At 51.2% G+C, this 23,956-nt stretch overlaps 2 protein-coding genes across 5 annotated transcripts in view; one reads left to right on the plus strand and one right to left on the minus strand.

The window, feature by feature from the left end:
- Positions 1 to 10,992, minus strand: part of FKBP6 (FKBP prolyl isomerase 6) — a 34,329-nt gene extending 23,337 nt beyond the window's left edge. For all 4 annotated transcript variants that reach the window (XR_004234096.1, XR_004234095.1, XM_031967961.1 and 1 more), the window contains exons 1-5: positions 10,858 to 10,992; positions 10,272 to 10,389; positions 9,662 to 9,751; positions 7,950 to 8,152; positions 3,275 to 3,394 (exon numbers count right to left, since the gene is read on the minus strand). Coding sequence is in view for 2 of the 4 variants with exons in the window: in XM_031967961.1 (XP_031823821.1) it covers positions 3,275 to 3,394; positions 7,950 to 8,152; positions 9,662 to 9,751; positions 10,272 to 10,389; positions 10,858 to 10,929 (603 nt within the window). In the remaining 2 variants the exon portion in view is untranslated. The remainder of the gene's footprint in view (positions 1 to 3,274; positions 3,395 to 7,949; positions 8,153 to 9,661; positions 9,752 to 10,271; positions 10,390 to 10,857) is intronic.
- Positions 10,993 to 11,544: 552 nt separating this feature from the next.
- Positions 11,545 to 22,491, plus strand: TRIM50 (tripartite motif containing 50). Its single transcript, XM_031967963.1, has 9 exons — positions 11,545 to 11,638; positions 11,757 to 11,824; positions 12,419 to 12,518; positions 16,077 to 16,492; positions 18,512 to 18,607; positions 19,590 to 19,820; positions 20,258 to 20,277; positions 21,108 to 21,232; positions 21,433 to 22,491. The coding sequence occupies exons 4-9, from the start codon at positions 16,091 to 16,093 to the stop codon at positions 22,020 to 22,022; spliced, it is 1,464 nt and encodes a 487-aa protein (XP_031823823.1). The 5' UTR covers positions 11,545 to 11,638; positions 11,757 to 11,824; positions 12,419 to 12,518; positions 16,077 to 16,090; the 3' UTR covers positions 22,023 to 22,491.
- Positions 22,492 to 23,956: the final 1,465 nt, after the last annotated feature.

A 23,956-nucleotide genomic window follows, 5' to 3' on the forward strand; every position in this document is an offset into this window, starting at 1 on the left:
CCCGTCCATCATCCTCGTTGAGTTCACTAAGACAAGAAACAACTTTCCTCTGTTAAAGTACACATAGGAAAGCACAATTCAGAGTGGTTTTTCTACAAACAGCAGCAGAGCCAAAGTGATCTGCATTAAGTAAACAGCTGACCCTGTTTCCCCCCTCCCCACAACAGCTCCTTCTTGTCCCTGGAATGAAACCCAGATTATTCTACTTAGTTTTTCCATGTATGGGTGTGTGTAGTGCATGTGTGTGTATGTAGTGTATGTGTGTGCATGTGTGTGAGCGTGTGTGTATGTATGTAGTATATGTGTGTAATTGTCACACAGGAGCTATATCAAGAAAATAAAGATGTTTGAATATTCTGAAAACAATTAGTACAAAAATTATAAGAAACCATAAAGTTAATGGAATTATATTAAAAAATAAACAACAACCTTTCTTTATGGATTTCTAATCACATTGTAAATCAATTTTCAAAATATCTCATATTAGATAAAAATTAGTTCCAAAGGCATAACAGATTAAAGTTCACTAAAACCAAGATTGCAAAACATTAGGGAATATAATTAATCACTAAAACTACTGTGGAAACTGAATGGTGATATGAAGAAATGCAGTAGTAGGTTATCACCATAAAATACAGTAAGTGCCAAATATGCCAATCATCAGGAAAAAAAAAAGAGACAAATTAATGATATGTTAATTTTAACTGGAGAGAAAAAATTTGTTGAATAAATGGGAAAATCATAGAGAAAATAAATGGGCTCAATTATGAAAAAAATAAATTCATTTTACATAACAAGAAGCAACCTATCTGATAGAAACATTGAGAGAAAACATTACAATGCAAATGTCTGATAAAATTTTGAAATATATATATATATATATATATACACACACACACATACACATAAACATATTCACAATCTATAAGGAGCTAACAAATTTACTACCATAACATCTGTTTCCCAACATAAATGGATAAGGATATGATCAAGCAGGTATATTAAAGTTATTAATAACTACATTAAAAAGTGTTTAAACTTCAATAAATGAGAAGTGAAAATTAAAACAACTCTGAGGTCTCAACTCATACCCAAAGTGGCGTGTTTTGATAATAAATGATAAATTCATTTTTGTGATAAAATGTTTTTGATAATGATAAAATTATAACTAAAGGTATATTAATGATGATTATTGACAAATAATAACAACATTTAGTATTGATTTGCCTGGGGAAATAGTCCCAGCACTGGGCTTAGAACAATGAACTGGTAGACCTTCTGGAACAACCTATCATAAAATAAGGAACTGCTGATCTCAGAAAACCCTCTGACTGCCAAGACCATAAACATGTTCTAGAAGAGACATAATACCCAGCTATACATATATTAAAACCTACAGGTTTTAATGATAAAAGCCAGAGGCCAATAAATCTAACAATTTGAGAATGGCTGAATGAACTATTATTAGATAATGCCAGGGAATACTGCTACACTTAAAAACCACAAATACGGAGAATACCGGGAAACGTAGAAAGCTTGGGACGGACTGGGACTCAGCTTGTGACATATGAAGACGAAGCTGAAACTTGGGCAGACTATAAGGTTCCTTTTTTTGGCCCTACCCCAACCCAGGATTTCTTGGACCCTCAAAATGAGGGTATCCACAAAAAGGTAAAAGGACCTTTCACCTACTCACCTTTCACACCATTCACATAGCAATGTACTAAATCTGTTATATCTACCTCTGTGAACCTGTGGACCAACTCTCCATAGGATTTTCTTGGCAAAGATACTGGAGAGTTTTGCCATTTCCTTCTCCAATTTTTAATGCGAGCAGGGGTCCAATGATATGTTGAGGGTCCCACAGCCAGTAAGTATTTGAGGTCAAATTTGAACTTTGGATTTTCTGACTCCAGGCCCAGTGTCCTATCTATCTCACTACCCAGCTGCTCCATACTGAGAATAGGGAACCTAACAAAAACCAGATCTTCCCCTATACCGAGTCTCCCCTCTCTGCCACAGACACCTTTCTAGGAACTTATAGTTAGTCCTGCAGACTTGTAATAAGTCTGGACCAGACACCCCACCTCGGAAGACAGCAACCCCGTCTTCCCCCATACTTGTAAGGCTGCTACATTTCTGTGCCCAAAGCTCATGGTTCCAGCTAGGTGGTGGCCTTGGACACGTCACCTCTTTACTCTGTTTGCCTCAGTTTCTTCATCTATAAAATGAGCCAGAAAAGGAAATGGCAAACCCCGGTGGTATCTTTGCCAAGGAAATCCCAAACTGAGTCACAAAGGATTGGACACGACTGAAAATGCCAAGCACAGTCAAGTTTGAGGGGTGGCAGCAAGCTACCCATGCCCAAAGTGAGTTTAGTCTAACACGGCCCCCAAAAGGAATCCCCACTGTGCTGGACCCCGACGGTGTCATCCGGCCTGCCGTTGGAGATCTCCGATGAGGGGGAACCCCTGGCTACCAACACTGCACCCCTAGATTAAGTTTTTCCTCCCAAATGTCCAGTTTCTACAAGGACACCACTTTTCCCAGACAAGAAATCTCGGAGTGGTCACAAAGCATCCCCCCCCTACAGGGTGAAGGTCTGAGACCACGTGCAGTCACATGCCGTGACAGCAGCAGCTGTGGCCAGGATGGAAAGGCCAAACGGACCCGCTCTCAAAACAGGAGGCAGCTTGGGTTGGGAAGGTTGTGATGAGCAGATGTGATTTTCTCCCTTTCCTAACAAACCATAGTCCCTGAATAAATTATTGCTGCTCTACAATAACCTTTTATACTAACAGTGATTTCCTTGAGTAAAAAAGGACAAACTACACAATCAAACGAATTCTCAGTAAAGACCGGTGTGAATGTGGGAGAAAGGCCCATAGGAATATATGACCAAACAAGGCAGGATCAGGGCTACAAGTGACATCAAACTCAGGAGGTCTGGCCTGAGAGCAGCCAGAACAGAGAACGGGCTCTCTCTCCCATGGGCTGATCAGAAAATGATGTGGAGGAATGTTTGGGAAAGGTTCCCAATCCTCAAAGCTCTGGTGCTGGCTCACCATCCTGGGCAAAGAGCAGATAAGGCTGCTAAGCAATAGGAGACAGAAACACCAGAGAGGGAACCATCCTGCATGCAAGTTACCCAGCAGCCACTGCCACACCCAGCCTCTGTGGCCCTGAGAGTAGCGGCAAGGACCCGGCCTCTGGTCAGTGTCCTCCCCTTAGAGACAGAGGAAGAGGCGGCAAAGCCTGCCCACAGGAGTCTTACCCTTTTGTATCTCTCCTTGGCGTCATGAAAGCGGTTCTGGCGGAAGAGGTAGTTGCCAAACTCCCGCTCTGTGCCCGCCACCTTCAGCACCTTCTCGAGAGGGAACACATCCTGCTGCTTCTGAGGGATCAAAACAAAGGCCTGTGTGGTGACACCGTTAAGCTCAGGGGCTTGGCCACTGCAGGACCAAGGGCCATTCCCAGAGACAGGAGTTTGGACTGCTTGCTCTGGCCAGATGTGGCTGAACCACTGACTGGAGTCAAGGTTCCGGTCCTGAAACCAGGTCAGTCTGCTTGTGACTTGAGGGACGTCAGCCCCTCTGCAACCAGTAAGAGTCCGGACTCCCCAAGTCCCCCCTCTGATATCCCAGCCTAGACTTAAGACTGCTTAGGAAGAGACCCATCTGCTGCTCCACACCCCCAGTCTGCATCTACCTCAGGCCCACCCCTGCTGTTCCTCCTCCCATCAGACCTCTCCCTCTAGGATCCTCCCACAGGAGGGCCCACCTGACAGTCTGACACAAGCCAGGAGGGGTGGACCATCCCTTCTCCTACATCCCCAGATGCTCCCCTTCATCCCTCAATAGCAATCTGTCCAGATCCTGTTGCCTACTGCCGCCCAGCTCACTTGTACTGTCTCCCACTCTACCTTATGCTCCCATCCTCATACCTGGGGGCTCCCAGTCAGAGGAGTTGTTCACAGAGGCCTTGATCAATTGACCTCACTCACACTCCCTTCCCAGCCTAATCCATTAATCGCAAAGTCCAAGACAGCCCGCGGAGACAAGGTGTTAAGATCTTTAACTGAGTGTAGGAAAGTTCGTTAGTCAAGCCCAATGGCAGAGAGCAGCTTGTGTCCCCAAGGATTGACTGTCACTGTCACCCCTCGACCATAATCAAGACAAGAGGCAACCTGAGGAGTCCCTCCATTCTACAGGGGGCAACTTGCCCAGGAGACCACACCCATCCAGGAGAAAGCCGGCTCAAGAGTCAAGATGGGAGACAGCCTCAAAGAAAGAAAGAGCCTGTTTTAGGAAAATCGACTCAGATAATCTGGAAGAAGCAGCAGGCCCAGGAAGCCCAGGTAGCAGTTCCTCTGCCCAGGAGGGAGCCACGAGAAGATGCTGCAAGAAGAGAAAGACCATCACAGCACAGGGGCAGAGGGGGGAGTCGCTCCAATACCCGGGTCCCCTCCACCACCTCCATGCACATGTCTCTTCCTCCCACAGTCATCACAGGTGTTGGCAAGAGTGAATACGAGGTGTGCAGGGAAATGCTAGGTAGTAGCTCCTTATTTATAGGAGATTCTTGGGGGGGCCTGGCCTGGAGCAAAAGAGGCAGCTCTTGGGGGGGACCAGACACGACTATCTCCAGTGCTCTTCCTCTCAGTCTCTGAGCTCCTGCTGCGCCACACTCCATCCTCATGGATCCTCAACCACACCTGGGGAGGATGTGTCTTCACACGCCCTTGGCCACACCCGGGAAGGTTCTTGTATCCTCAGCCACACTTGGGGAAGCTGGCAATCTTGCCCCCCACATCACCATGCACACACCCAACCACCAAGGGCTTCTTACTTCTTGACCACATCCCACCCTCACTTTCTTGCCCCTTCACAGGAAGCTGGTCACTGAAACAGAAATAATAGTCATCCCTGAACGTGAGAAACGAGAACCAGGAAACACTGGCATCTCTGTGAGGCAGGGGGTTTCACAGGATTTGGAGAAGAGAGGCAGGATCCAGTGATCCAAGATTCCATTGAGGAAGGGAGCCCCAGATTGCAGGAAGCATCCCTAAGCTAAAATTCTAAAAATAAACGTTTCTTTAAAAAAAAGATGAAAAGGGCAAGCAATCTAAAGAGACGAATGTGATTCTGCATCTAAAACATTAAAGTGCAGGAAGGCAATACAAAAAATATGCGGTCCCTTAAAAAAATCACAAGCTTTTAAGTTCAAAAGATACTGAGGATATAAAGAATGAGAGAGGTTCCTGTATTCTGGTGAAGACAAAGGGAGACTCAGAAGAAGCACAAAGAGCCAGTTTGAGATGGGTGGGCTAATAAAGAGTTAGAGAAAGAAGGTGAAGCAATTCACCTTGCATTTCATGTTCTGAGAAAACGTTTGAGTAGAGAGTGGAAATCCAGGTTGAGTAGGTGGTAAGAAAGTATCAGGCTCCCCGCAGTGAGTGGGATCATTAGGAAGCACCAAAGGGCCTGAACGAGGTGGCTGAGACTGTTCGGCATAGAAGAGACATCACAGAACTAGAAAAGGACCAAGGCTACCTCAATTTAAAACAACCAACAATTGGAAATGGGGGGGGATTCTGCACACCACAGATCAGGGAGCCAGACTTCATTTCTAGCAAAACTCCAGTTGTAATGTAAATTTTGAATCTTTAAAATTTGTTTTCAATTAAGAAAAAAATCGATTTTTCTTCCTTTACCAAGCCTCTGTAACAAATCTTCATAGTCAAACCAATTTCAGCCTTGGCTACATCCCAATCTGGACCCCAAGTCCAATCCCATTGTTGGCAAGCGGATGGCAGGTTTCTTGACAAGGCCTCTTTAGTCACACCTTGAGAAGAATTCTGAAGTCTTCCCACACTGTCTTCAGAACGCTTAATTCACAAATTGCCATTTCACTACGCTCTGGATCAAACACATCTTTCCAAGAAAAACCTTTTCCTTTAGCATTTCTAATGGAACAATAACATTCTTCTTTTTCTACCATCATTATTCAATCGTTTCCTTTTTTGTCAACTTAATCAACCTGAGTGAAGCAGAACCTCCAGAGCTGCTTTAGTTGAATTTCCCTAATTATCAGTGATTTAAAAACATGGTTTTTTTGTTAGTTTGCTTATTTTGTTCTGTGAGTCAGACTATCCTTTTATACCAATAAGGAGCCTCTTAATTCTCAGCTTCTTTTAATTGTTTTTATTTTAATAACTTCATTTTTCCAAATACATGAAACGATATTTTCAACATTCATCTTTGCAAAACCTTGTGTTCCAAATTTTTCTTTCTCACTCCCTCCTCATTCCCCAAGACAGCAATCAATCTGACATAGGTTAAATATGGGAGTATATATTTTTTCTCTATACTGCTATCAAAAGTTTGGATTTCTTCCTCAGAAAATTGCTGGCTCATAGCCTTTTGATCATTTGTCCATCTGGAAATGGCTTTTATTCTTATAAATTTTAATCAACTCCCAGTTTACCTTAGGGACAAGATATTTACCAGTAAAACTTATTGCTAACATTCTGTGCCCCAGTTGCCTGCTTCTCTTCTCATTTTAGCCTTGTTTGTGCAAAACCTTTTAAATTTTATGCCCTCCCCCCCATACACACACTTCTTACATAATCACTTCATCTATTTTGATCATGTGTTTTTCAAAGATCCTAAAGGTATCTTCTCATTTGCTCCTTTGTTTTCAATGTCACCCTTGTTGTATATACCATGCACCTATCTGGAGCTTATCTTGCTATTTGGGAATGGAACACGAAGGGAATAGCTTATCACTTAGTAAGGCAATCTACAATCATTAAGGGCCAGTAAAGCTTCATTTGGATAGATCATGCTAAACTAACCTCATTTCCTTTTTCTTGACAAAGCAGTTATACTTACATGTAAGACAAATCCCATTCAGGTAGAAAATCTAGGTTTCTGCCAAGTGTTTGACAAAATTTGCCAGTTTCCTCATGGATAGGCTAGAAACATGTGGACTGTGGAATTGAATGAATGACCAGAACTAGAGCCATGATGATCTTGAATATTCTCATTAAGAGACCGCCTGAGGGGTCTTTTTCTTACCTCTGTGCAGGTCAAAGTTTCTTCCAATGAACCAAAAGAAAGCAAAGATGGCGTTTCTGTCAAACTGACCAGATGACACAAAGCTTAGATGGCCGATGCATCAGATAAGATGGGATCTTGCAAGTTGGTGAGGGGTTAAAATAATGGGTAAAAGTTAGGAAAGATAAATTTTGCTAGGATGAAAGTTAAGAATCCAACTGGGTTTTCAGGGGGATGTTAAGACAATCATTTCCAAGGGATGTCACACATGGAATCCTTGGCCAAGCAGAATGACCCTAAATGGTTTCCAAATCCTTCCCAACATAGATTCTGTTTAAAAATGGTAAACGTGTGGATAGAGCACCAGCCCTGAAGTCAGGAGGACCCGAGTTCAAATCTGACCTCAGACACTTAATACTTCCTAACTGTCCCTAGGCAAAAAAAAAAAAAAAAAGTAAATGTGTGATGAAGAAATGTAAATAAGAGATGATGTAATTAGATGGCTACAAGTATCATGTTATACTGATTTTTAAAATAACACATTGTCTGACCAAAACTATTCAGGAAGCAAGTTTAGTAATTAGGGTAATAAAATATTATATAAATGAATTAACAAAAACTTAGTGTGTCTACTTAGTGGCATATCATCACTACCACTGTTATATATTTGTGAAGAGCTCTTCATATCCGTTCTCTCATCTGATTTAATAAAAACACACAAAATATAAGTTGCATGGGTCCCCATTTCCTACCAGTCAAGGCTTCAGAAGGGAAGTGAGGAAAGGCAAATCTGGTCAAGACAGATGAAAACCAAAAAATAAATGTTCCTATGTAGGATCCCGGGACAGAGAGAGGCCATCCCCACAGGCCTAGTCTGCTCTCCGGACTTACAGCAGTTAAGGCGAAGAATTCATCAGACTCGGCAGAGTCCAGGAAGTCCAGCAGCTCCAGCTCAAACAGAACCGTGGTGTTGGGTGGAATCAAGGGTGGGCAGCCCAGGGCCCCGTAGGCGTATCGCGGTTTGAAGAGAAATCTCGCCAGCTCCCCTTTCCGCATGGTCAGCAGGCCCACCTCCATTCCCCACAGAGTGATCTCTAGAACAGAAGAGGCACGGGCTGGATTTTTCTGCCTTTTTCCAGTTTCCCAAAGGAGAGAGGACACAAAAGGCTCATCACAGACTCACTGGTCATCCAATGACTGTTGTGTGAGCCTCCCTCTGGGGATCAGAGACCAACGCATAGGAAACTGGGGCTGTGCAGCGGATCCTGGCTCTTGCCACTAACCAGTTTCTCCCCAGTCTGGCCTGGGCCCTCTCACTTCCCTACTCTAATAATCTCCCACAAGAACTCTGCTTCCACCCTCCCCCAGCTTTCCAAGCCTTCCCCCCTTAGGGACACCTCAGTGGTTTCCTTCTCAGTCATCAAGCACCAATTTGGAATGACGCCTGCATCACTAAGCCCTACGTCCCCTTGACCACAGCAGCGTGGCCCCGGGCCTAGAGCCCTCAGAGAGAAGAGCACCAAATGATTGACAGCTGCCTTTTTGGAGTGGCAAAGAAGCAGACACTAAGGGGTGCCGCCCATGCACTGGGGAATGGCTGGTCAAATTAAGGGAGGGGAAAAGAAGGGATGTCTCCTGCGCCAGAAGAAATGACAACAGGGAGAGTTTTGAAGAATGCGACAACTTTCCTGAATTGCCAGACCCAGCAAGGAGCTCACTGAGAAGGCCAGTGACCCACAAAGTTCAGAGCCATCCAGAACCTCCCACCCCCACTTGCCAAGCCCTGACAGAGGAGCCCAGCAGAAGCATTTCTGGCCAAGGACAAGGGGCAGGGGGAGTAGTGATTCTGTCTGCTGACTGGGAACATTTGCTATCAGAAGTTCTTTTTTCCCTTTTTGTCCTCAATTGGGGAGAGGGGGAGGGAAGAAGTACAGAGAAGAAAACATTCTTTTTTAAAGTGAAATGCAAGTTCGAAAAATCATTTCCCTGGCATGCAGGTGTGATCACAGCAGCCTCCTAGTCAGCTCAGAAGGCTTCCCACTGCCTCTACAATCAAATATAAACTCCTGTCTTTTACCCACTTTTCCCCACCTCTGGCCCTCACCCATCTTTGGGACCCTATAAATTGTCCCTATCTACATTTACCCGTAGATGCCATTTTCTCAACAGGCGGAGTACTGTGTTTTTAGCATACTGGCACACAGTAGGAGCTTCATAAATGACTACGAGCCAGCTGCCTGGTTATCCCCTTACAATTCAGCCTGAGTATCTCCCTAGCTACTCCTCCTGGGTCCCTCCCTCCCTCCTGCCCCAGAAAGCTGCTCCAATCTCCTTCGTGGCTGGTGCTCCCTCCGAGATCATACACGCTTCCCTGTGGCTGCTCAGGTGGGGCGGCTTTCACTTGGTCTGCATCTGCCAGCCCCTGGCACTTAGCCTGGCACGGAGAGGACTGAATTGAAGCCGGTTGGATTGGAAGGAATTACACGCCCTCAGCCCGGGCCCCGGCCCCGATGCCCCTTTCATCAATTTCCCAGTCACAAGACGAACCGGGACAGCCAAGGCACTCCCCGCCCCCACACACAGTGGCACTTCCCCAGCCTCACCTTCTCCCAGCTTCATCAGCCGGGGGACCTTCCTATAGCAGTTGGTGTCAAAGGGCTTGTCCATGTGCTCCAGGTAGCCAGAGTATTTCACTGAAGGAGATGGAGAGAAAGCCATCAACGTGTCCACAGAACCAGCTCCCCGACCGGCCCGGCTGCAGCAAGGGGAGCAGCCGGCACAGGAAGGGGTCTCTGGCAGCCCCCCCCCCCCCGGGGGATCCTCCCGGGCTACATCTACATCCTAGGGACGGCTCGGTCCGGTTCTTCTTGGAACATCTGAGGCCTCGAGGCCCACCGCGTCCCGGGGCTTGCCCGACATCCCCTGATGCTCTGGAACCCCCGATGACGCTGTGGGTTGCGACCCCACGGGGGCTCATGCCTGAATGTTGGGCTGGCAAAAATGGTGACTGAATTTCGGGAAATGTTTGCTTTGTTTTATAAGCCTACGGACTGGAGTCACGTAAACATTTCTTGGTCAAAAAGGGGTCTTAGAAAACGGGGGCTGGGCTGGGCTCCAAGTAAACAGTGACCTCTTCCCCTTCAGATGGCTACAGAGACAGCCTGCCCTGCCAAGGTCCCCTCCCCCTCCCAAGCCCCGCCCCCCACACCGTACCTAATACCGAGGCGTCGGGGGTCACCACGTCCCCGGCCCCCTCCCGGATGACCTCCTTGAGCACGCCCCGGTCTCCCGTGACATCCTGCATGCGCTGGCTCAGTCTCTGGTAGGGAGACTGGGGGGAGAAAGAGCCAGGTCACTTCCCCCCCCCTCACACGCCAAAACCCCCCTCGGGCCCAGGCCGGGGGCAAACCCTTACAAAAGTCTCCTCTCCGGGGCCCTCCCTCCGAGAGAGGAGGAAACTGAGGCGGGAGGGGGCGGGGCTCGCCAAGGAAACCCAGGCCGGAAGTGGCAGGACCCTAAGAGATGTCCCAGGGCCCGGGGTTCTCTGCCCCTCCCCCCCAGCGCCACTTTACAGAGAAGGAAACGGAGGCCCAAGTGCGACTATAACCGCGGGTGCAGCGGAGGGCTGGAAGGGCCCCTGCAGGCCAAGCCCCCTCCCCCAGCTTCACAGAGAAGGCGGCCCGGCCCGCCTCACTCTGGCCCGGACCACGTGCCCCCGCCTGGGCCTCAGGGTCCCCTCCGGGAAGTGGGGGCGGCGACAGGCAGACGGGCGGAGCCACCCCTCCCTCCCCGCGCGCACCGGCTCTCCCGCGCCTTCCCGGTCCTGCTCCTGCATCGAGTCGTTCGGAGGCGTCACCAGAGGCTCCGCCATCCCGTCCTCCCGCCTCTCCGACGACGGCTGTTGCTCCCGAGGGCGCAGGCGCGAGGCCCCGAGGACAGCGTCTCGGGGTCAGCCCCAAGCTCCCGCCCACGCGCGCCCCGCCCGACCAATCAGCCGTCGCCCGCCCGCTCTCCGCCCGAGCCTCGCGGCCAATCAGCGCCCAGGATTGGGCGAGCGCGGCACGTGCGTGCCCAGGCCCCGCAGAGTGCTGTTGGTTTCCCCCCCCCCCCCCCCCCCCCCCCGGGCTGCAGAGGCGGAGCACGTGCCTGTTCCCCCCTTGTCCTCGGTCAGGGCGGGGCCAGCCCCTCCTGGTCCGCCATTGGCGGAGCCCTCGGCTCTGCAGAGCTCCGCCAGAGGAGGGCTGAGCGTTGGGCCGCAGTGTCAATGTGAGACTGCAGGTGAGGGGAGACCCGACTTCCTTCTGCCCTCAAGAGTTTGCGGCACTTCCCCCCCGAAAAGTTCCGAAAGAGAGGGCCGGCCCGGTGCCCGCTGACATCTGCGCTTCTGCGGCTTCGGCGGCCCGGCTCTGGCCTCCAGCTGCCGCGGCCCGCCGGAGCCAACTGCGTGGCGGCGGCCCGCTCTCCGCGCTCCGCCTCGCCTGCCGCGGCGCGCCCTGTCGCCGAGCCGTGTGGCCTTGTGCGCCACTGAGGGCTCACATTCGCCACTGGGTACTTTGAGACGAGCCCTGCCCAGTCAATCAGTAATTTTATACTAATTATTAATCATTTAACATTTTAATTTATTAAATTTATTTATTTATTTAATTTGCTAAATATTAATAAAATACGGAAAACTCTCTCATCTCGATCTTGCCTCAGTTTCCCCGGCATTACATGAGGAGCTGATGTAGGAGGTCCCTCCCGCCGCTGAATCCTCCCATCCCACAGTAAGCCTGAAGGAGCAGGAGGGGCCCTCCCCGCCCCTCCCCCTGGGCCCTCCCCGCCCCCTCCTCCTCGGCCCTCCCCGCCCCTCCTCCTGGGCCCTCCCAGCCCCTCCTCCTGGGCCCTCTCAGCCCCTCCTCCTGGGCCCTCCCCGCCCCTCCTCCTGGGCCCTCCCAGCCCCTCCTCCTTCCCCCCCTCACCTGAACTGCCGCTATCAGAGCGGGGCCAGCCTGCGGCAGCCCCTGGGTCCTGTGACCGAGATGGGTTCCACCCCATCCCTGCTGACTTTCCCCGTGCCCTGGGGTGGGAAGGGGGAGTTGCCAGGAGATGAGGAGAAGAAAGAAAGGGACAAAGATCAGGTGGCAGGAGGCTGTGCCCACCCAAGTTCCTTGTGGTCCTAGAGGCTGGGCTGTCAGAGAGGCTCCCACAAGGCCCTAAGGGGGGAGCGGGGAGCAGCTGGCCAGGTGTCCCGGACTGCCAGCCCTGCTCTGTGGGGATCGACTTCAAGCTACTGCCTCCCTGCTCTAGCCTTTGCCCGGGGGTCTCCCCACCTTTTGGCAATTTGCCAGAGCTGTGGGTTCAAATTCCACCTGACCAAGGTGAATGACGTCATGTTCCTGAGCGTCTATAGAAGGGGGATGATAATGTCTGTCGCAGGCTGCTTCAGGAGGCTGTGATCCATCGAGAGACTCCGTTGAGGTAAGACACAAGCTTTAAAGCCCACTCTCAGGCATCCTAGGGACTGGCCCAGCCACATAGCGCATTTCTGCCGCTCAGTGAGCGGGGGTGGTGGGCAAAACAACTCCATCGGCACCCAACGTGGCTTCTCCTGCTAGGTCCTTTTCCCTTTTTCCCTCCTGCACTGATTTAGAATCATAGATCTAGAAGGGACCTTTAGGCTTCCTCATGGGATCATGGAACTGGAAGGCACCTTACAGGTCAATTTAATCCACCTCCGTTATCACACAGACGCGGAGACTGAATCCCAGCGAAGGAGTTCTGCGAGCTCTAGTTAAATATGGGATCCCAAAAAGCCAGTGTGTTAGGCTACATTTAAAATAATAATCATAATAATAATAATAAAAGCTTCCGGGAATAAGGGAGGGGAGTCCCCATTGTCCTCTGCTTAGGGCACACCTCGTATTCAGTCTGGGAAGGACACCGAGTTGGAAAGGGTCCAGAGGAGAAAACCAAGATGGCGAAGAACCTGGAATGTGCACCTTGGGAGGATGGTTTGGAGGAACTGGGAATGGAGAGGAGAGCCAGGGAAGGATCAGTTAGTGATCTCCTGCGGCTGAAGAGTGTCCTGGATGTGGAGGAGGGAGGAGGCTTGGGGGGGCCCCAGAGCTCCTGGCAAGAGCGTCGATTAATGGAAGAGGCAAGGAGGTAAATTCCAGTTTGGAAGGAGGGAAACTATGGCACAGTTATCCAGGATCAGGAGGTAGCGGGGTCCCCGTCTTGGGAAGCCTGCAGCAGGGGCTGCACCATTTGCTCCGGGGGGCACGGCTGTGGAAGTCTAGTCTAACTTGAAATCTGGTGTTCTAGGATACCCAGCGTCATGGAAACGGGGAGAATCTAGCATTCAGTTCCATGTCCCTGTCTCCCAGCTCAAGGCTCTTGACCCTATTGGAACATGTCTGCACTCTAAATGGCCACTAGGTGGTGCCATAGTGCACGGAGGGTCACGAGTTCAAATCTCACCCCATATACTTCCTAGCTGGGTGATCCCGGACAAGTCACTTCACTCTGATTGTCTCAGTTTCTTCATCAGTCCAAATGAACTAGGGAAGGAAATGGCTAGCTGCTCCAGGCTCTTTGGCAAAAACAAAACCCAAACAGGGTCATGAAGAATTAGACACAATTAAAAAATGACTCAGTAACACACCCTGAATGGACGTCCTTCCTTCTAAAACAGCCCTGACCCTTGGGACCACTAAAGAACGAGGGAGAGAACCTAGGGAGGAAGCAGAGCCAGGACAAAGTATTTGAACATCCTCCATCTGGCTTGAAAAATCACCCTCCCCCTCAGGTCCCCATCAAGGCTCCAAAACCTTGAGCCTCAATTTTACCCATTGGCTTATTGGAAAATTAGAGATCTGTGGCGTCAGTTGCAGAAGACTCTGGCACTGAAGGCCTCAAAATAGGCTCCTCTCCCCACAGCCATTGGTGGGACTGAACAGAGTATGCTATCTAAAGCTAAAAAAAGTACTACACGGTAAGAAAGCATGGATAGGAGAATTCAGAGAAACACAGCAAGATTTGTGTGAACGGCTGAAGAGAGAAATAGAAAGAGAAGAATTAGTGAAAAATTCTTTTTTTCCCCCCTGAAAGGGAGCTGAACTCTGAATCCTAGGAAACCCAGTCTCCCATAATAACATAGGACTCCTCAGGAGAAGAAAGGGGGAGGGGGCAGAGAAGGCCGGCGTTTCCATTGCCAGATGACTTTTTTGCTCGATTCTTGGTTGTTTTGGTCATTGTTATCAGGGAGGGGTCGTTGTAGTCTGAGAGCCTGACACAGGCAGGAGATTTGATAGGGGGTCGGTGGGACTTGAGTTCAGATGCAAATTATTTAACCTCTTCAGGCCGCAGTTTTTTCATGTATAAAATGGCCAGTGGTTGTAAGAGATGGACTCTAGGCTCCTTCCATCTTTAAATCTATCACATGAAGGTGTAAGAAACAAGGATATTTCTTTAACATAGAAGGCAGAATAAGCATGGAGAAATTCAGGTGTGCACCTGCCTCTGAAAATGACCTTCTTCCACCTCTCTGGGCCTGAGGGCAGGGAATGTGGGACCCTGGTCTCTGCTCCTGCCTCTTTATTACCCCCCTTTGCTCCTGTACTTCCTGGGTGCTGTGACACGAGCAGAAGCTGGAAAGGCTTCAAAAGACTTCTGTTTGCTATCCAGGGACCAGCCCAGCTATGTTTGATAATGGGGTGATGTCAGTTTTTGGCCACAGAAACTCTTGAGCATTAAACTGTGGAGGGGTTGTCAGTCAAGGTGGAGGAGGAACAATGGAGAAAGCCTTCACCTTGATGAAATAATAGTGATAACTAGCATTTCCTGAAAGTTTACAAAGCATTTTTGATCCTTGTGATAATTCTGGGAGGTAGGTGCTATTAATAGCCCCATTTTACAGATGAGGAAACTAAGATTGGGGAGATAATAATCAAAATGAAATAGTAAAATCAACTGTAAATAGTGAAATTATGCCTAAAGTACAGGCCATATCTTTTCCATTTTCAAAAGCTTTCAGTGGCTTTCTGATGCCCGTGGGATCAAATTCAAACGTCTACACCCCAGCATTCGAGGTCCCTCATAATGTGGCTCCCCCCTTCTTTTCCAGACTTATTTCATTTTATTTCCTTTCATGAATTCTATGTTCCAATGCATTTGATATGATTGTACATGTATAATCTGTATCAGATTGCTTGCCATCTTAGGGAGGGAAGAGAAATAAGGAGGAAGAAAAAAAATTAGAATTTGAAGTCTTATAAAAATGAAAACTAAATAAAAATTTAAAAAATAGGGAAATAAACATCATTCATCTTAGCTAAGTAAGCTTTTAGGCAGTAAACAATGTGTCTTGATCCAGAATTATACCCTAGTAAATGTCTGAACTCAAATCTTCCAGACTCCAAATCCAGAGTTCTATCTACTATACATGGTGAGTATGAAAAGTATATTAAAATGTGGTCTATGAAGGTAATGGAATATTATTGTTCTATAAAAAGTAATGAACAAGCTGATATTAGAAAAGTCTGGAAAGATTTACTTGAACAGATGCTGAGGGAAACGAGCAGAACCAAGAATACACTGTATACAGTAACAGCAAGAGTGTGCGATGATCAACTGTGAAAGACTCGGTTCTTCTCAATGGGTCAGTGATCCAAGGCAATCCCAGCAGACTTTGGACAGAAAATGCATCTGCATCTAGAAAAGGAACTAAGGCGACTGAATATAAATCAATACATGCTCTGTTCACTTCTTTTTTCAGTTTTTTATCTCTTCCATAATTTTTCCCTTTTGCTATGATTTTTCTCTCCTAACATGATTCATGAAGCAATGTGTGTTAAAATTAATTAAAAACAAAACAAAACAAAACAAAAAACCATAATAAAATAAGTTTTTAAAAATATATTAAAGTATAAAGTAAGGGCCAAAAGAAATACTGGAGAAGGGTCACATGGGCCCTTACCTCTCTCTAGTTCCACCTTTGGGAGCAGACTCTGACTGGAGTCGCTTCTTGTTTTTTAGCCTGGAAAGTGTGGATGGCGCTGCTGACGAGGGACCCTGATCTGGCGAACCGGCTTCGATGCCCCGTTTGCCTGGAGGTCTTCAAGGAGCCCCTGATGCTACAATGTGGCCATTCTTACTGCCGAGATTGTCTGAACGCCTTGGCCCACCACCTGGGCAGCCAACTGTTCTGCCCCGTGTGCCGGCGGGTGGAGCCCGACGTCAGCAACTCCCCGCCCAACGTTTCCCTGGCCCAGGTGATCGAAGCTCTGCACCTCCCAGGGGAGCAGGAGCTGAGCCTCTGTCCCCATCACCGAAACCCTCTCAGCCTGTTCTGTGAGAGGGACGGGGAGCTCATCTGTGGCCTTTGTGGCCTCCTGGGCTCCCACCAGCAGCACCAGGTCACACCCGTCTCCACTGTGTACAGCCGCATGAAGGTAGGAAGCTGCTTGCCTCCCTGTGCAGAAGATCCAGGGCCTGGCCACTGAAGCAGCCATCGGCTCTCTTAGAGCCTGGGAATGGGGGCCAAGGGGGTGGTGGTGTGCCCGGCCTGTGGGGGCATCGCTGTGCCTGGCCTGTGGGGCCACCAATGGCTACCACCTGTGCCCGGGAGAGCTCATGGGGCAGATGTCGGCCACTTAACCCAATAGAGATGATGGGAGCAGGGCAGGGCGATCAAGAAAAAGGGAAACAGCGGCTGAGAAAGTAAGAGGGGGGGGCCTATTGGTGGACTTTTAGCAGTGGGCCCTTGGGGAGATGTTGGTGCTGGAGGAGCCAGTCCATGGGTTCTGATGGAGACCTTTGGGATGACGAGCCTTTGGCCTAAAATGCTGGGACTTTATCTTAAGGCCGTGCTTAGGCGGGAGCTGGGGAATTCCCATTTCTGTGCATGCCCCAAGCCAAGCGCCCCCTTTGGCACAGATGGCCATTATTATTATTGTTATTTTATTATTATCGCAGTTTCTTGAGGATTTGGTCAAGGGGACTGATTGGAGGCAGAAATGCAAAAGTAACAACTGGACCCCCAAGTGAAAAACAAACCAACCAAGAAGGGTCATTTCGCTAAGAAGTACCTCACTAAATCCTTAACGTTCTCCAGCCAGGCTCCAAACTTTAACGTCTGGGAAATAGGTTAACATTAGCTCAAGGCTTTTGACCAAGGCCTCTTCTATTGGGGTCGCTGGCATTTTTGAGTGAGCCCACCATGGATGTGAGGCAGAGGAGCCGGAGAGGGCACCAATGGGGGGGGGGGTTCTGATCCCTGTTGCTAAGGGAGACCACTCATGGGTACATGGAAGGAAGCTGGAGGATGTTAGGACACCAGGGGATGCTAGGATAAGTGACGGTCCTAGGTGCCTTGAGTTTGGGAAAGAAGAAGATCTGCGTGAAGGGAAGAATGTGAAGGACCCCGGGTGTGGGCCTGGGCGTTGGTGGGGGGTGGGGATGGAGGCCAGGACGGTTCTGGGACTCCAAAGTCACCCCCAAGCACATATGAGTGAGGAAGCTGAGATGCAGATGGCTCATTTCGGAGCTCCCAGTCGTGTTCATGTTGTGAGGGAGGCCGCTGGAGGGGAAGCCCCTCTCATTTGCCAGGACTCACATAAGGCCAGAGCCTCTCCTTGCTCAGTATTGTTTTCCATCTCCCACTCCCACATTTTTGCATGGGCTGTTGGGAATACGCTCCCTCCTGACTTCTAGCTTTTCAAACCCTGGCTTTCAATAGCCCCCTCTGAGAGGGAGCCCCTTCTGGTTGTTGCTGCTCTCGGCTTTTGCTCAGCTAAGCTCCCTTCCAGCTTTCAATTGGCGTGATTCTATGAATCCTTCCTGAAATTGTTTCCTCCTTTGTACTGTTGGCACCAGGGCCCGGCACACAGTAGGTGCTTAATAAATTCTCCTTGGCCCGACTTGAGATGATGTGATTACCACCCGTGTGATCTTGAGCAAGTTAATTTAATCTCTCTTACCTCAGTTTCTGCATCTGTAAAATGAGCCCTCTGGCTCCTGAGTCCTCCTATATCCAGTCCTCTGAGCGTAAATAAACACATTTTGTGTATCGGCAAATACACAAAACAATCATCAGGTTATCAAGAATTTGGGACCCACTAAGCGCCTGGGGGTGGGGAGAGTGGAGGGGGTGGGGGGGTGCGTTTACAAAATGCTTCTGGGCTGCCTAGGCTGGATGGAGCCACATCTGCATGCAAGATGGGGGCGAAGGACACCGGAGTCATTTGGGCTCCCCCTGATTCCCAGGGAAGACTCTGGGGGCTGCTGTGGAGTCGGAAGGGCCTGGCTTCGGATCCCTTTGCAGACACTGCCTGGGTGTCCATGTCAGCCTCCCTGGGCCTCCACTTTCCCCTCTGGAAGGTGGAAAGGCCCGGTTCCAGGGCCTGTGGGTCCCACCCCAACCCGGGGTGGTTTCTCTGCGGCTCACGGCCTCTGCTTGGCTCGCTCCCCAGGAAGAGCTCTCGGGCCTCTTCTCGGACCTGAAACAACAGCGAGAAAAACTGGAGGAACAGATCACCAGATTAGGGAACAACCGGACGCGGATCACGGTGAGCAGGCGCCCCCGTGCTCCCTCTGTTCCCTGCCCTGGGGGCGGCATTCCCACTCCCCGGGTCCCCACTGTCTCTTTGGGTAGGCCTGGGAGGAGCACCTGGAGCACCGGTGGCTCCTACCCCTGTGGGGAGTTGGGGAAATGCCTTGGCTGCCAGAGGCCTTAGCTTCCTTTCTGTAAAATGGGGGGCTGGTGTTTTCTGGGCCCTTGCCCCCCCTTTTGCAGAGGAGGAATCTGGAGTTTAAGCCCCCGGCCCCTATGACACCATTTGCATGGGGGTCCCCTCTGAGCACCCGGGTCCCACTTGGAGGGGGCTGCGGTCCCCAGGCCCTGGTAACAGGTGGTGCTCCCGGCGGTGACTGGGAGGATGCTCCTCCCCAGGAAGGGGTTTGGGAAGCCAGGGATGCCCAGCGTGTGCCACCTTCTGGTCAGCCTGGTTATAACTCCAGAGGCCCCAGTCACCCTGGCATGGGGGAGCCCTATGGGGCATTGTGGGTCCCCCTGTGACCGAGAGGGAAGGGGCAGCCCCAGGACAGGGAACACAGGTGTGAAAAGGGAGGGGAGGCTGGTCCAACCCTCAGCATTAGCCATAGTCTCTCTAGGTACTTCATAAGTGCTTGGTGAGTCACCCCTTACACACCTCCCTGGCCTAGAGGGATAATGCTGCTCTTGCAGGGGTTGGGCCTGTGCATCAAAGGACACAGCGGGCTCAGGGAAAGAGCAGTGGGGCCGGGGTCCTGGGTTCAGATCCTCCCCTTGCTCCTCACTGTCCCCTTGGGGTTCAGGAGCCGGGATGATGTCTCAGCCCCTCTGGGTCCAGTCCAAGCCCCTATGGGGGGGAGCCACTTTTCTGGAGCCACCAGTTCTCTAAGCCCTTCCAGCCTGGCGATCTCTGGGCCTCCCTGCCTCGCCTCCCTGCCCCGCCTCTCTCTGTCCCAGGCCCAGGGGCCCCTGACACGGCCCTGCCCCCCCCCCCCCAGAATGAGTCCGATGTGTTCCATTGGGTGGTCCGGAGGGAGTTCCAGGAGTTGCACTGCCTGCTGGACGAGGAGAAGGCCCGGTGCCTGAAGGGTGTTGAGTGCCACACACGGGGCCTTGTGGCCTCCATGGACATCCAGCTGGAGCAGGCCCGGGGCACCTGCGAGCGGCTGAACCGCGCCCAGCACCTCCTGGAGCAGCTCAGCGAGGAGAGTCCCCTGGACTTCATCCAGGCGAGCCGGGGACGGGCCATTGGGCAGGGGGCGGGCACGTGTTCGATCCCAAGGGCACAGCGGGGAGAGGGGGGAGTGGGCGGCCCCCGGGGAGGGGGGGACAGACAGGGGGCTCAAAGGCGTCAGAACCAGAGCAACTCTGGGAGCCAGCAAAGCCCCTCACGCCTCTGTCTCAAGCCGGTGTCCCAGTAGAGGGATGAGTGTCCTGCCTCCAGGAGCCCACAGGGGGTGATGGGGTGGGGAGTGGTTGGCTTTGTCTCTCTGCCTGGTGAGCAGTAAGGGCCATTAAGGGGAGCACTGTGCTTCCCCATCCGGCATCCGGCCCCCAACAGTCCCCCCCGCCCCCAGCCCCCAATTCCTGTCCAGCAAACCCCTGCACTCGAATTGGGAGAGGGGATCCCTGTGGCTTAACCAGCTGGTCTCTTTCCTTACAGAAGTACCGTGCCACGGCCTCGAGGTAAGTCGCTGGTGGGGAGTGGGGAGCAGGGCCTTCTTAAGGAGAAGGATGGAGAGGCAGCTCAGAGCGGGAGGAGGGAGAGAGGGGCCTCCTCTCCAGCTCGGGAGTCCAGCCCCCAGCATGACGGCCTCTGGGGACACACATGTACGAAGTGCGGCCTCTCTCAGTGGAGAGCCCAGTCTGGCCTGGATTAAGGCTCCGCCGTGCTCCCATCAGCCCAGGAGCACTGGGGAGGAGGGGCAGCAGGACCTAATGGTGTGAGGATGGGAGGCATCCATGCACTGCACAAAGCTGTCTCCTCACTTAGAGGCCTTCACACGCATAGATACCCATCCCTCAGGCTCTGAATTCAGCCAGACAGGAAGGCCTGTGGGTTTAGGTGGGGAAGAAGTTGTCTCCAGAGATGTAACAAAGGCAGAGTGGTGGGGGCTTTGATTCGGGGTGCTCCCATTCAGAGGAGCCCAAGGGTACAGGCCCAGGATGCCTTCCCTGGCTCCCCCAGTCCCTGTTCCCCATCTCCCCGGCAGCAGCCCAGCCCTCAGGAGCAGAGACCTCCTGGGTCCTGGGGTTGGAGGGGCATGGTCATGGGAGACCGAGGACCTGGCTCCGGGGCCCACCCCTGAGGTGTGCTTCTCCGGGTCTCTCATTTCTCCCGCCTGTAAGATGAGGAGTCCCTGTGAGCTCTCCCTCCAAATCTGGGGGCCCCTGGCTCAGAGCACCCCAGGTCCAAAGGCCAGGTCCCCCAGCCAAGGGAAGGGGTCATGTCCCTTGGACAGTCACCTCCCCCCTCTCCCCCACCGGCTCTCTGTCCACGCCTGTGTCCTTCCCAGCCCCGAGCTCCGGCAGACTCTGCTCCTGGAGGGAACCTTCCATGCCGTCTCCTTCAAGCCCGGCTTCCATCCGGCCGACCTCAAGATGGCGGTGTGGAAGCGACTGTTCCGCCAGGTTCTGCCCAGTGAGTTGCTGAAGGAGAGCAGCCCCAGCCTGGGCATGGTTGGGTGTCGGCTCGTGGGGCTAAGGGCCGGGTACCGTCACGGGAGCCAGAGTGAAGTTAGAAAGGACTCGGGGGGGGGGGGGTGAGGGCGAGAGAGGAGATGGGGAGAAGCCTTCTGGTCTCCAGCCACCTGACCGGCAGATGGGCTTCTCCTTCCTCAGCCATGGAGGCTCTGAAATTGGACCCGGCCACGGCCCACCCACTCCTGCAGCTCTCCAAGGGGAACACGGTGGTCCAGTGCAGCCCCCTGTCCCAGCGTTGCGTCGGCCACCCCGACGGCTTTGACTACAACACCTGCGTCCTCACCAGCCGGGGCTTCTCCTGCGGCCGTCACTACTGGGAAGTGGTGGTGGGCAGCAAGAGCCACTGGCGGCTCGGGCTCATCAAGGGCACCGCCAGCCGAAGGGGCAAGCTGACCAAGTCCCCGGAGCATGGAGTGTGGCTGCTTGGGTTCAAGGAGGGCCGGGGGTACGAGGCCTTCCAGTGCCCCCGTGTGCTCCTGCCCGTGGCTGGCCGCCCCCAGCGGATAGGCGCCTATCTGCACTACGAGCAGGGGGAACTCACTTTCTTCGATGCGGATCGCCCCGAGGGCCTCCAGCCCCTGTACACCTTCCAGGCTGACTTCCAAGGCAAGCTGTACCCCATCCTGGACACCTGCTGGCACGAACGGGGCAACAATTCCCTTCCCATGGTTCTGCCTCAGCCCCCAGGGCCCGGCCACCTCCCTGCCCTGGAGCACACCAAACTGTAGGTGTCGGTCTCCTCCTCTCCCACAGGCTGTGGCGGGTGCCATGGGGCAGGCTGACAGCTTATAGGGTGCTGGAAGTGGCATTTTCAACTAAGTGGATGCTCATAACTGGGGAGCAGCCCAATAAGTTACAGTGTAGGAAAGTAAGGGTAGGTTATTATTTTATAAAATGATGAACAGACTGATTTTAGAAAAGTCTGCAAGATTTACATGAACTGATGCTGAGTGAAGCGAGCAGAACCAGGAAAACACTGTACATGGTACAGGAGGATGTGTGATCAACCACGCTAGACTCAGTTCTTCTCAGTCTTTCAGTGATCCAAGACAATCCCAATAAACTTCGTATGGAAAACGCGTCCAGAGAGAGACCTCTGAGACTTAGTGTGAATCAGTTGCATGTGATTTTTACCTTTTTTTTTCTTCTGTGTTTTTTTCCTTTCTTTTGTTCTGATTTTTCTCTCCCAACATGACTCTCATGGAAATATGTATAAAATGAATATACATGTGTAATCTAAAAAAAAAAAAAAAATAAGATTGAAGAAAAAAAGAAAGAAAAAGAAGTGACATCTTCCCTGGGGAGGAGGCTCTAGCAACTGATCTCTCATGGTTTGAAGTTGACTTCTCCTAAAAATCAGATTTCTTGATTCATTCTTGTATCTGCTAAAATAAAATGACTCGATGCGTTCCCTGATGGAATGTAAGCTCTCCAAAGGCAGAGCCTGTTTCCTTGTATCCCCAGAGCCCAGACCAGGGCCTGACATACAGTGGGTGCTTAATAAATGCTTGTTGACTGATAGAATAGAAAGATGTTCCAGAAAAGAGTGGGATCACAGAAGCCCCCGGCAGCTCCTCTTCTCTATTCAGTATGATATAGGCGACACTTATAATTCTCTCCCAATGATTTTATTTAACAAAAATAATCCCTCTGGCAGCCCTTAAAGCCCCATCCTCCAAGGTGGGGAGTGTAAGCACTGTGACCGCACCTCCCCCTCCCCCCGTGTGGGCTGCCATCCTTATGGAAGGCTTCCAGGTGCCAGCTTTTCCTGAGGCACAGGCACGTTTTAGAAGGCCCAGAAACTCAAGGCCGGGGGAGGGTGGTCCCTGCTGGCTGCCATGGGCTTTCTGCTGCCAAACCCTTTGGCTGTCAGAGTATGGGCTCTCTGAGAGCAAGATCTGCCTGTTATCCTGCTGTTGGGACCGTCTGCACCTAGTGAGTATTCTATGTTGCATCCGGGGCCATCTCCATTCATCTTGATCTATATCTGGCCCCTGGACACAGAGGGCTCCGGAGGGGAAACTGAGGCAGGCGATGCTGCCCAGCCCTCCCTCCCTCCCATCCAGTTCCCTTGCACGTCGCGGCATCCTCTCCTTGTTGTCTACGTCATGGTCTTCAAGGATGAAGGACAACAACAAAGGCTTTTAACAGCTGCATCTGTTCCCATACATGGTGCAGGCTGGGGTGTGACCTAAAGCGATGACATCAGAACTGGCTCAGTGCAGAGACTGAAGTAGTGACAGGCAGATGCCCCAAGTCACTCCCACCCCCGAGAAGCTGGTTGTATCTCCAGCTATGGCACCAGCGCGAGGCCAGAGAAAGCAGGTTCAAATCCCTGCTTGGAGAAACGCTAGCAAGTCCATCCACCTCTCTGGGGCTCAGTTTTCTCATCTGTAAAATTGGGAGGTGGGCCCAAGGGGCTTTTACATCTAAGATCACATGACCCTTTGGGTCCCAAATTGGCAGAAGGGAGTGAGAAGATTCAGGCTGGAAACCCGAGGAAGGAAGGACATCTTCTTTCCTATACGAAGGGACTAAGTTTTCCAGGCTCTCAACTTGGGGCATCCTTACACCCCCTCTTGCCTTCTAGATCCACGGCTGTAGAATCCTGTGGATTTCGCCTCTGCAACATTTTTTTTTTTTGGATTAAAGTTGTTTATTT

This window comes from Sarcophilus harrisii, chromosome 4, assembly GCF_902635505.1.
Source record: "Sarcophilus harrisii chromosome 4, mSarHar1.11, whole genome shotgun sequence".
Taxonomy (NCBI): Eukaryota; Metazoa; Chordata; class Mammalia; order Dasyuromorphia; family Dasyuridae; genus Sarcophilus; species Sarcophilus harrisii.